The sequence below is a fragment of the Equus asinus genome, chromosome 22, assembly GCF_041296235.1.
Source record: "Equus asinus isolate D_3611 breed Donkey chromosome 22, EquAss-T2T_v2, whole genome shotgun sequence".
NCBI classification, from domain to species: Eukaryota; Metazoa; Chordata; class Mammalia; order Perissodactyla; family Equidae; genus Equus; species Equus asinus.
In genome coordinates, this window is record NC_091811.1 from 63401176 (window position 1) to 63413988 (window position 12813).

At 44.2% G+C, this 12813-nt stretch overlaps 1 protein-coding gene across 2 annotated transcripts in view; it reads right to left on the bottom strand.

Moving 5' to 3' along the window:
- Positions 1-12813, bottom strand: part of PPM1H (protein phosphatase, Mg2+/Mn2+ dependent 1H) — a 230819-nt gene that overhangs the window by 141954 nt on the left and 76052 nt on the right. For both annotated transcript variants that reach the window (XM_044756404.2, XM_014860942.3), the window contains exon 2: positions 868-1033. In XM_044756404.2, the coding sequence (XP_044612339.1) occupies positions 868-1033 (166 nt within the window). The remainder of the gene's footprint in view (positions 1-867; positions 1034-12813) is intronic.

The window sequence follows — 12813 nt, forward strand, 5'->3', positions numbered from 1 at the left end:
GTCTCCACAGGTCACTGTGTTTTCTAACTCTGAGTTGAACTAATGCTAACAAAATAAATCAGTGCTCTTACTCTCTACACGTAAACAGGAGACACTAATTCTTAGACTAAGAAGAGGTTCCTAGATCCCCTCCAATTCTATAAAAATTTATATACAAAAATATCCCACAAGATTATTAGAATAAATGGCCCCATTTGGGTCATCCCATTCAATGTCTCTTGTCTGAGGACTAAATAATCTGCAGATAGACACGTGCCGATTATTCCCTATACTTTCTGAGTGCTCTTTCAGAACTCCCGAGGGTGTCTGCTTTATCCTCCAGAGACTGGAGAGAGGAGAAACGCTCCATCCTTTGTCAATAGGGCATTCAGTCTGCAGGCCCGCCCCATGGGATGCAAGGGCTTCGGGCCAAGTGACACAAATATTAATTTGGAAAAGCGTCAGACACAGGCTCCAAGTGGACGCTTCTAAGAGACAGACAGGGGCAGAAAGGGGCAGTCAGCAGAGCTCTACGCCAATGGGGAGAGTCATGCCCACCCCTTGTGAGAGCCTTCCAGAGACCACTTCCTTCACAAAAACCTCGAAGTGACTTCTTTAAAGTCACCAAACATTATCTACACTAGTTCTTGCAACAAAACCTCTACAGGATGTGGATGTTTTCTTTACCTAAACACCAGCTCTTCACACATGTGTCACCTTCAGCTTTGACTGTGTGACATGATACCCTGGTACAGACCCGTCACTCCACCAACTCTGGGGACACTGCTTTTCTCTCTTCCATTCTGGGGACACTGGATCAGCCGAGCATCTGTGGGGCCAGAGGACGCGGCTCCCCTCACCTGAGAACCGGGCTTGAGAGGGTCTTACCGCATTCTCCTTCAGCTGCAGCCCCTCCCCATTGGGAAGGGAGGACCGTCTCTTGGCTGAGTTCCTGTTTGGGGTTGAGATGATGGCCCCCGCTTTCTTCTTCACAGTGAGCACCTCGCAGCTGGCTTGGTCTTCATTGTGTGTGCTCTTCCCAGCATTGATTACCCTGGAGAAGAAGCCAGACAAGCTGGTCAGACAGGGTGACTTCCAGACAGCTGAGAGCTTTGTCTCAAGGGCCAGCCAGGCGGTCTCCACAACGGGCACGACGCTAAAGCCCCACTCAATGCACAGGACCTCGTGGTCTTGGTATTGTATGTTCTTGAGTAAACTGATTTTTTAAAAATGGAATTATATTAGCATACACTGAAACATTCATTAAAGCATGAAAGAAAAGACACTTTGTTAAGGTAAGATCATGGAAATCTACTACACGTGTGGTGTGCACGCGGCTCTATTAATCTGGTTGTACTCTTTCCTAACAGGTAAGTAGCAGACAATCATTTTCAAATGACTTTTTTTTTTTACTTTTAAGTTATGAAATAATTATAGACTCAGAGTAAATTGCAAAAATACTACAGAGTCCCATGTGCCCTTCCCCCAGCGTCCCCCAGTGGCGACATCTTATATAACTATGGATACAGTATCAAGATGAGCCGTTGACACTGATACAGTAGAGTCAGCCAGACTGCAGCTCATTTGAACGTCACCATTTTCCATATCAAATGGCTTTCTGCATTAAAAATTGTACAGCTCTCCATAAGTCAACACATCCGCCCCACGACCAAGCAGGAAAGGAGAGCAAATGGAGATTTGGGAGCTGTGAGATCCAAGGAAGGGTTTCCCACAGTCTTCTGCCAAACCCTGGGATTCTATGGAGATGTCTCAGACATCGTAACATTTACTTTAAATTTATTTTTTAAATGTATAAGCATCTTGAAAAAAAATGCAATAATTTAAACGTTCACTCCCATCTGTTCCATGTGACAAACACATGCCGGTCTATATATTTTGGGCAGCTTTGGCATAATAAGCCTTCTCTCTCTTCTCTTTAATTGACCAGTATCACTTGATTGGAAGGAGAACTGTCAAAAAAAAATTGCAATTACCTCTCTCTGTGTTCTAGGAAAAAGACCATCTCTCATCTATTATCTCCCCTATTTCAAATTTCTGTATTAATCAAAACTGCTTCATCATTCTTATTGGGTTTATTATAAATTTCAACATAAGCATATTTTCATAAACAAAAGCCTACTGTTACTCTCTTTACAGATTACAGTTTTGTGTAAACCTTTTTTAAAAAGTTGCTTATAGAGTTTGAAAATCTTTGTCCCAGGGAGGTGGGAATGCTCTCCGACCCGTGAGGTCCCACCTGCCTTGGGTGTTTATCACACCCTCCCGGGGATAGAGGGAGGGAGTGTTCAAGGTCTGGTTGTCTGCCCCACCTTCACTCTCTCTCCTCTAACGAGAGGACATTTTCATATGGTTTAAGCATAAAACGTAATTCTTGAAGACACAATAAGGCTACCCATCTACATGACAACTATTAATGCTACCACGCTGACTGCTCGAGCTTGGTAACTTCCCCAGGTTCCACAGCCAGGAGGGGAGCAGCTGGGATTCAGAATGAGGCTGTCCTTGACCCCCAGCCCAAGCTCTTCCTGTTATACCACGGGGACTCTCTCCAGTCTGTGGCAGGCCAAGCTGGACTGTTTGGGGAAGCACGGAATAAGTAGAGAGGCAAGCTCAGGTGCGGGCCTTAGAGAAAGGGGAAGTCTCCTCGCTACTCTGTCTATTGGAGGAGTCTGAGAAAGTGCCCAGAAGGAGGAGGAAGAACGGATGGTTCAGATCCGCCTGTCTCTAGAGCAGCCCATGCTCAACCCAGGCCAAGTCACTGGGGGTTTGCAGCTGGAGCCCATGACACAGAACATGCATTTGTCTGGAGATTCTCCATCCCTGGAAACAAAACAAGGCAGAGGAAGGAGACGTGAAACACCGCCTGCCTCCTCCCAGTCACGGGTAGTGACTTCCCAGGCAACATGTTTGGGGTGGGCTGCATACTGGAAGGTGATATTACAGCCCCATGGTTTCCCATAGGAGGGTCTTCTCTAGAGAAAGCTGAAGTGGAAGTTTGGCTGGGAAAACCAGTTCATGACAAGTGTCCCTCCCATATTGTCCTCTGTACAAGATCCTAGCTGCTATTTCTGGAACTTGGCATTGCCCTGACCATTGGCACCTAAAATTATGCTGTAGTCAGGTATTTTTAAAATTTTTTTTTAAACAAAAACAGCAACACTGATCTCCAGTAGCTACATGCCAGGCTGACTCATCTGCAACTGCTGTTTTCCAACAGTCAACAAAGCTACTTTAATTATACAAATCACGAATCATTGGCCCCCGAAAATGCTTCATCTTCTATTTCCCTTAGTGCATGTTCAACTCCAGAGTTGACCTAAGTAACTTCGGCAAGAGACCCTAGGAACTTTATTTGATGCATAAGAAACTCAGGGCCCTGGAGGACCGTGACTTGCACAAGGTCACATAGCTAAATATGGCAGAGCTCACACTAGTGAGATTCCAGTTCTTTCTGCTTCAGCTCTTCGGTTGTTTTATTTTCCTATCGAGTGTCTATTCTTATCAGCACTTGGTTTAGAGGCTGTACTGCAATAACTCATCAAAACCAGAGTCCTGTGACAGAGCAATCACTGGTGGCCTGACTTTGTCGTTTCATGTTGAATACAGCTTGTGAATGACACTAATGAAATATCAAAAAGTCCGACACGTCAACTTGGTGGGAAGACAGCAGCCCCCACCTTGTAAGCCTGTTTGGTCAGAGATATGATTATTATCCAGCTGATAAAGTCATATTAACTTAAAGCCATGGCCTTAAAAAAAAAAAAAAAACAACTCTTATCCCTTATTTTATATTATTTCAAGTCCCTTACTCCATATAGCTTTAGGAGAAAGTCCTGATTCTTCTCAATTTACTTTGGCTTTAAAATGCTTGATCTCTATCACCTTAAATATTTGATTTTGTTCTTCAGAGTAGAATGCTTTGTTTACTAAATGTAAATGAAACCTTTAATTCCTCTGAAAGTCAACTGAGAAAAACTTTGTTTCCCAAGCTGAGGAGCATCATGCTGTTAATATATTCAATAACGTCACCAAAGGTAAGGAGCTCTACCAGTAGCTACACTCCCTTCTTGTCCTCTGCTCCAGCGTAAAGTCAGCACTACCTTAAGATCAAGAGGAATGACTATAAGATGTGCATTCCTTATCTAAACAATACCTACCCATGATGCTTATTTTGAAGACTTAAAAACAAAATGCCAATGGATCGTGAATCATCGTATCTTTGGTGACATTATTTCCCAATTCCCTACAAAGCGGGAAAACATCTTCCCTGACATTAAGCTGGAGGTAATGAAGCATAGTGGTTAAGAACATGGGCTGTCTTCCCAGAACATAGCACAGAGCAGGCCCTCAACAAATGTTTGTTGAATGAATGAATGAAATCAGAAATCAATTCTGCTACTTCCTAGATGTGGAGTAATAATAGTATCTTACCTTGTTGAGAACTAACTATGTGCCAGGGACTGTGACTGGTATTTTCCATGTAGGAATCAACTCATTTCATGTTCTTTCCTTTTGAACGTTAAGTCACAGCTGGTGGATGGCAGTGTTTGGTCAAGTTACTTCCGTAAACCTCAGTTCCTTTGCAGTACTTCGTGGATTAAATGTTGGGAGCTGCTAAAATGTGTGTGCATTGGGGAGGGGGGATCTTAGTCACTTAAATTTGAGAATTGGGCAGTTTTGAAGTTAGGATGAAAATTCAGGTGGGAGAAATGTTAGAGGATCAATGGGAAGGAGAGCTCCTGTCTCTTCAATATGGAAAGTTAATACCCAGTGCTTCCATCCCTGAGAGATCACGAGTCATGTGCCCTGGGAGAGACACATGGCAAAGTTAAATTCATTTATGGACTATATTAACCTACCAGCCTACCCTCAATTGAACCAAAGCATCTAGATTTTTCCCCCTTGCAAAAACAGGTAAACACAAAATTTTAGGGACTCAGAAGTCAAAAATCCTATGTGGACGTCAGATACAGCTTGAAGCTACGACCTGGATACCAGGTGTGACCGTGACCTTGAGATGGCAGCAATAACAGAACTGATGTAAAAAAAGGAAGCAATTCATACTGTGCCTCTGTCATACACTTGGGAAACCTGTTTTCCTTCTTTCTGTTTGTGAAATACGCTAGTCACAAATTTTTAATCTACTCCACCTGAATTTCAGCAGCACGCCCTGCTTTCAGTTGCAACCGTTAAATTATCCAGTTACCCGCCTTCTCACCTGCTCAAAACCTTGACGACAAGCACACTCATCCAATAATATGACACAGAGACCAGGTCCCTATTACTAAACATGGACAAGTAAGTACTCTCAAGTATTCTCAAGGAGCGAGCCCTTGTCACAAAGGCCACTGGCTCAGAGAACTCACAATGGAACCATTTTCAAAAGGATTTCCAAAGACAATCAACAAAGGAGAGTCACAGTTGACATTTTTTGAAGGACTTCCATGTGTCATGTCCTGTGCTAAACACCTGGCAGGTGTCGAGTCATCCATTCCTAACCCTCCCCTCCTCCTCCCCGGGGGTTCTCAGCAGAGTGCAGAAGGCATGAACATGCCCAACGGTCAGACAGACGGAGCCCAAACTTAGTTTCTGCTAATTACTAGCTCTACCTGTGTGTTCCTGGGCAAAGTACTTTCTCCCTCTACAATGGGAATAAGTCACTTCTGATCATGGAAGAGCTGTGAGGATTAAATGCCCCAGCATGAAAAGAATTTAACAGTGCCTGGCACATAGGGAGCACTCAATATATATTACTTAGTAATATCAAATACAAAGCTAGCTGTCTATACTCTTGGGTCCCGGGGACTTGATCCAGCCACGCAGATGGGGGAAGAACCTCCCCTCCCCTTCCCAGCAGCATCCCTCTGCCGGCCTCCAGGATGCACAGCCACCTCCAGGCCTTCAAGTGGTACAGCATGGCACTTCCCACAACAGGTGCCTTAAGCAAGGCCACCGCCTCCTCTGAGCCCTTTTCTCAAAGCTGGCGCAACCCTCCAGCCACACATGTGATGGTGTTCTGCACAGAGGAAACCCTCCCCTTATGAAAAGCAGGAAAGCTGCTTCTAGATCCCCATCCAGACCCGGCCACAGACGTTATCTCTGGGCCCCCAGGCTCCCCAACTCCGAAGCTCAGGTCCGAGACCCACAGAAAAAGACCAAATAGAAAATTTGGTTTGATTTAGTTTGATTATTATTATATTGTTTTTAAAGGAAATAAAGGCGAGAGCAGTTTGGGCTAAAAAGGTGACACTAAGCATCAATGCTGCTACGCAGGCGTAGTTGCCCTGGGGAAGGAGGAGGAAGTGTTTGAGAAAGGCCATCAGTGAAGTGAGACGGATCGGATTCATACAGAAGTGAGAAGCAGACAGCAAAATGCGGGAGGGGGAGGGGCAGGAATGAACCCATTCACAGAAGACCCAATAGAGCTATTGATTGTTAAAATTTTCTTTTGGGGCCAGCCTGGTGGCACAGCAGTTAAGTTCGCATGCTCCACTTTGGCGGCCCGGGGTTTGCTGGTTCAGATCCCCGATGCAGACCTACACATCGCTTGTCAAGCCATGCTGTGGTAGGCGTCCCACATATAAAGTAGAAGAGGATGGGCATAGATGTTAGCTCAGGGCCAGTCTTACTCAGCAAAAAGAGGAGCATTGGCAGCGGATGTTAGCTCAGGGCTAATCCTCCTCAAACAATGAAATAAAATAAAAAATAAAAGGAGAGATGGCTTATAACGTTAAAAAAAATTCTCTTTTGTAGGTAACCTCCTAGGCAATATTTCATGTGATTCTCTTATGTGGTTACTGACCATCCAGATAGGCTGGAACGTAAGGACAACTTAATTCCTCAAGCAAGTTACTAACCTCTCATTCTTGGGGTACTGGAAGACCACGCTCTGACTAGGAAGCTAAGCCTTTGATAACAGCCATCAAGCACAACAGCTTCTCCCAGACGGTTTCAGCCACCTCACGGCAGGACAGGGAACAGGAGGCCAGCCCAGCGCATTCAGTTAACAGTCAGTTGGTGTCATCAGGGAGGAGAAAGGACAGTAGGAAAAGGGACTGTCTGTAGTGTTTGGCTTTCACATTTTGGAAGGTGACTAAGTATCCGCATGGGGAGGAGGCAGCGTGGTGGAGAAGGCAGGATAAGCACAGACCAGGGAGAGAGCCCACACAGCAGGTCTTCTCCCAGCACAAGCGACTTTATGCCTTCTGGTTCCCAAGCCCTATCTGAGGCCAATAACAGGATGTGACCAACCAGGGGCTGCAAACTGGGGTGTTAAGGGCCACACACAGGTTGGTATTTTTAAATTTTTGCCCACAAAGTGTTTTTTTAAACAACAATTAAAAAAATTGTCAATATTTTTTAATATTGACAATTAGTTGCCAATATTTAAAAATTAGGATATTTACATTAAAAATCAATTTCCCCATCTCTCTTGAAAACTAACACATCAGGCCACACACCTGTCACACTCTTGTGTGATGCCAATCACTGAACCCGAGTAGAGGCAGCTCCACAGATAGGATGGGTCCTCGCTAGCTCACCCCCGACCTCATCTGTCCACTTCTGCCGTTTAAGTAACTGGCCTGGCCCCAAAGGGGCTCGATTCTGCAGCCCTGCAATCAGATTCTGTCACTTCATGAGTAACCAAGAAATGATTCGATACATAGCATGTACTGATTGAAAGAACTACTTTAAAAGTACTTATTGTGTAACCAAGGAGGCGTAAACCAAGAAGACTAGGACAAATCCACTCTCAAGGAACCCACAGGCACCTACAATAGGGGGACCTTCTTACAAATAACTGCAATTTGTTTGGATTGATGCCAGACTCAAGGTGTGTGTCACAAGGGATCTAAGAACGGAAAGGAAGAGACAACTCTGTAAAAGAAGACTTGGGCAGTGTCACCGATGAGGTGGTATCTGGCTCAGCCTTATGGAATGAGGCAGGAAATCAGTAGAGAAAAGACAAGGAAAGGTTCTCCAGGCAGAGGAACCACCTGTGTAGACAGTGATGTTAACTTTATGAAGAGGGGCTGGACGTGACCTGAGCACAGGCTTGGTGAGGGAGCTGCATCACAGCTAGACTGTGAGATTCCACAGGAGCTTTATCCGAGGGAGCTAAGGACCAGCAGGGAGAAGCTAGGATTATTTCAACAAGAGACTGATGTGTTCAAAATTATTTCGGAAAACAACAGTAGTGGTCTAATGGAGGATGCATGATAGAGGAAAAATGGCAGAGGCAGAGACCAGCTAGGGTCTCACAGTAGTCCAGGCGACAAGGAGGTCATGAACCCAGAGTGGCTCTGCGTGGAGGGGAGAGAGGGTTTGAGAGGAGGCAAATGAACCGAGAAGTCCTAGTAAAACCTGCTGGACGTGGGCTGTGGAGGAGAGAGGAGCAAAGACAAAGACTCTCAGGTTTCTGCTGGCAGAAGGAGCAGACGAGGCACACAGATCACGAAGGGAGATGAGAAGGTAGAACAAGTCTGGGCCTGGGGAGTGCTGTGGGATGAGACTGGTTTCAGGTCAGCGGATAGAAAGTTCCATGATATCCAAATTACAAAAGCAGTGGCGGCCAACTTCAGCCTAACCAGGGGTTGGCAAATCCAGGCCACTGCTTGTTTTTGTACGGCCCCCAAGCTAAGAATGGCTTTTACATTTTTAAGTTGTTGGAAAAAAAAAAAAAATCAAAGAGTATCTCATGACATGTGAAAATTATAAGAAATTCAAATTCAGTGCCCTTAAATAGTTTTATTGGAACACAGCCATGTTCACTCATTTACATATTGTCTATGGTGGCTTTCTAGATACAAGAGCAGAGTTGGTAGTTTCCAGAGAGACTTTCTGGCCTGCAAAACCTATATTATTTACTCCCTATACCTTTACAGAAAATGTGTGCTGACCTCTGAACTTAACTGTTAGGCTGAACTCTCTGAAACTGTTTTTGTAGGTCAAAAGCAGTCAAATACTGACAGTTTCATGATTACACATAAGATGTAAGTAAAGGAAAGGAGAGACATGTAGGTTCGGGTAGAATTTAACGTGCATCTTGGCGCTCTGAGTAACATTAGTTTTGGGTATACTTTGCTGCTAGCACTGGGGGCCCAAACGAGCTTCTATCTCTCTCACCAATATAATTACATAACTGAAGGCTAAAAACAAACACTGAAGATCAAACGAAGACAAGGTGTTGTCCCACAGATCCCCACACATAAATATCAATGTTTCCTTCTTCATACTGGCTGTTTAGAAATGACCTTTTAACACAGCAAAGATAAAAATCAGAAAGCCGCCGTTGGGTATTTCCTTTCAATTATTGTCCAGGTCCTCTTGGCAAAACCATTAATATCACCAAAGTCCAACTTCCGTGTTTAAATAAGGAAGTCTGCGCTCAGTCAGATGCTGGAGCAATTCCCATGCAAACCCCAGGGCTGCTCTGTCGGGGCCAAGCACAAGCAAAATAAGGGCCTACTCAAAAGGATCTCAAGTTTGGAAGTCTTGCATTAAATACAGTAGAAAAATACTTTTTGCAGGTTTAGAACAGTATTACTCACATATAGTTGTTAGCTTCTGTTGGCAATTAAGAAAAAAAAAGTGCTTGAAGCTACTACATTTCCAAAGATAAGGTTTCTTTTCTTCATTCACTACATACATCAGTAGTATCAGCAATGTGAGAGAAATGCATTTTTTAAAACAAAGTGAAAGTCAATGTCAGATGTGTAATTTAAAAACGCGAACTTTAAAAAGCCTGAAACTAAGAAAATGGAACCAAAAGATAAAAGTACTCTAATCTCAAATGACATCAAATAAAATACATAAATTTTTAATCAGCAGTTTCCTCAAAAACCCCAGATACAATCTTAGCTTTTCCCTTGCTCTGGCATAAAGAAAGTTCTGGACAATCTAGGCTCTGATATTTCTCTTTTCAACCTTAAAGCAACAGAAGAAGAACAATTTTATTCAGAAGAGGATTGTTTGGTGGTAAAGAAGGATGAAACGCTGACCCGGGAGTGCTGAGTCCCTGCGGTGGAAAGGATCTTGAAGAATGTGCTCTCGTCCTCCCAGAGAGCTGAAGGCCGCTCACCCACCCACCCACCCACCCAGGCGCCAGCTGCGCAGCAGAAAACACCAGGTGGGGGCAAGTGGACAGGTTTCTCTCTGCTTGAAACTTAGGAGGCAGTTAGTGTAGCACTTAAGAGCCCAGAGATTCTGGAACCAGAATCTCTGCGCAACTTACAGCAGGTTACTTTACCTGCCTGGGCCTCAGTTTCTCATCAGTAAGATGGGGACAATGAACAGTACTTTCCTCACAGGGTAGTTGCCTGACTGTTGGAAAACAGAACCATTTAAAGCTCTTTATATCTAACAACTTAGTTAATGCTTATAAACCCTAAACGCGAGAAAGGCAATATCATTATCCTCATTGCATTGGCCCCATCAACATCATAGATATCCTAGACAAGCCATTCTGGCGTTTCCTCATGGCAACTGAGGTTTTAAATGATGTATCGTGTTCACACAAACGATGCTCTTGTAATTAGTTGCACAACAGCCTATAAATAGAACACAGGTATAGCAAGAAGGAATTGTGACATGTCACAAGGTTTCAGTACTCCAGCACACTTTTTGCGAGGCAAGCACAGTATTACTGCAAGTCCACATGAAGAGCAATAACTAATTTCCCTCTCGTTACTTCAGTCTTTGTCTTTCTTTAAAAAATAACACACACACTTTAACTGAAAATAATCTGCTTTGGAAAAATCTTCCCTCCTGTGTTAACTAATTTGTAGAGAAAGCCTGTTTTGTTTCCTGATTAAACCCTAACAATACAAAAAGCAGCCCTTGGAAAGCCGGTTGTTATCTGATGAAACATTTTACCTTCGTGCCCAGACCCAGGGCAAAGCTCAGCTAACAATTCAAGCTTCCCTAATTTACAAGGGAAAGAGCACACCAGTTCAAGTCTTGAGGCCCCAAAGGGGCAGATCTGGGTCCCATTTTAGGCAAATTAATCTTTTCACCCTCAAAAAGCTAAGCTAGGCAGTACAAGGAGACTCTGCTACGGCCTTGAAGGAGACAAATGCACTGACAAGAATGGAAACTATTTTAAAGTGGATGCCCAGTATCATCCTTAAATAAAAAGGACAAGGTGGGCTATTGACACATCTCACTCAGGGAGAGACGCTCCATAATGTTATATGTTGGTTTTGATTGTTTCCTCCATCTCAAATCACTCAGCAGGGAGGAGGCACTCAATAAATGTTAGTTGAATGAATGAACAAATGAACTCATTTTCTTTTCCCATAACATCCCTTGGGGAGACTAGAATAATGAATGAGTTCTAAGCCTACCTATTGGTTCCTTAAAGCTTAAAATATTTTTATTGAGGTGTCCCATCAATTAGCTTCAAGGAAAATAAGTCTACATTTCGAAGAAACATCTTATTTAGTAATAAGCACTAATGAACTTGGGAGGCCATGTAAAGTGAGGCCCAAACATCTCCAGCAAGCAGAGATGCGGCTGATGGAAGTCAGAATCTAGCACATCTCCAGCTGGAATCTTAATCTGACCTCTCCTGCTGGTTTCTGCCTTATAACCAAGTGCTCGCTCACTAATACTGCTCTATTAACAGTGACAGCCTCCCAAGAGGGTTCGGAGGGCCAGGATGATGCTCTCTCAACACTGAAAGACTTCGGTGCAGGGAGGAAATTCCAGAGGCCAAAGGGGGACCTGGAGGCAGCAGAAAGGTAATTCAGACGCCATCAGCCTCCAGCTGCCCAGTGATGCAGTGAGTTACTTCAGAAAGTAGGAATGCTCTCTACTGGAAATGTCCAAAGCTGGTTGATCAACTTCCAAGGATACTCTGAGGATCCCTGCCCTGAATGGGAAGGTTCTCAGTCTTCTTTTCCAATACTCGAGTCTATATCCGTCCCTGCCCCCCCCCCCCACCTCCAGTTAATGCAAAAACCTCAGCTGCTTTCAGACCTAAAATTAATTTACATAGAACACTTTTAGAGCGGTACTTGCCTTGCTAAGATAATTCTCCGATACCTGGTAAACCATATTTGACACATGGCAGGCAAATCTCTACAAAATAGAAATTTTATTAACTCAAACATCTTATCCCCAACCAGCCTTTTAATGTGGGGCTGTGCAAGTGGAAATGCTGCTGCTCCCTGGGGCTCCCAATTTGGCTGGCTTTTCTTCCTAGCAAAGCTTCCGTGGGAGATCTCCTCTATTCCCAAGGCTACACGAAAATCTAAACACCAGGCATGGCCGTATTCACATCTACAGTATAGATCTCTGGGGTGTCTGACCCAGTAACCGGGTGTATTTAATTCAGCCGTAAATACAGCCTGTGGGTTACAGAGGCAGTGCTGCTACACACAATGCCCTCTGCTTTGGATGATCCCCCCTCCTCCTGGCTGACAGATGCCCCCGGTCCTCCAACCCTCGTCTCAAGGCTGCTTCACATGCACTTCTTTATCACAGTTCTTAAACAATGCATTGTAACCACTAAGGACTGCAGTGGTTACACTGATGGAAATTACCAGAAGCTTGGGTGGCTTCCTACCTCTGCCACTTACTAGTTGTGCAACTTTGGGAAGTTAATTAACCTTTCTAAAACTCAGTTTCTCTAGCTATAAAATTGGGCTACTGTGTAGATTAAGAGAATGAATGAGCGTAAAGTGCTTAGCAAAGACCTGGCAGACACGCTTTATTTGTCCAGACCCGCTTTCTTGTAGACGTTATCTTTCCCTCCTGCACTCCTCCATCCCACCCATATAGGTGTTCCCTGGCCATAGTTGATTTGTCTAG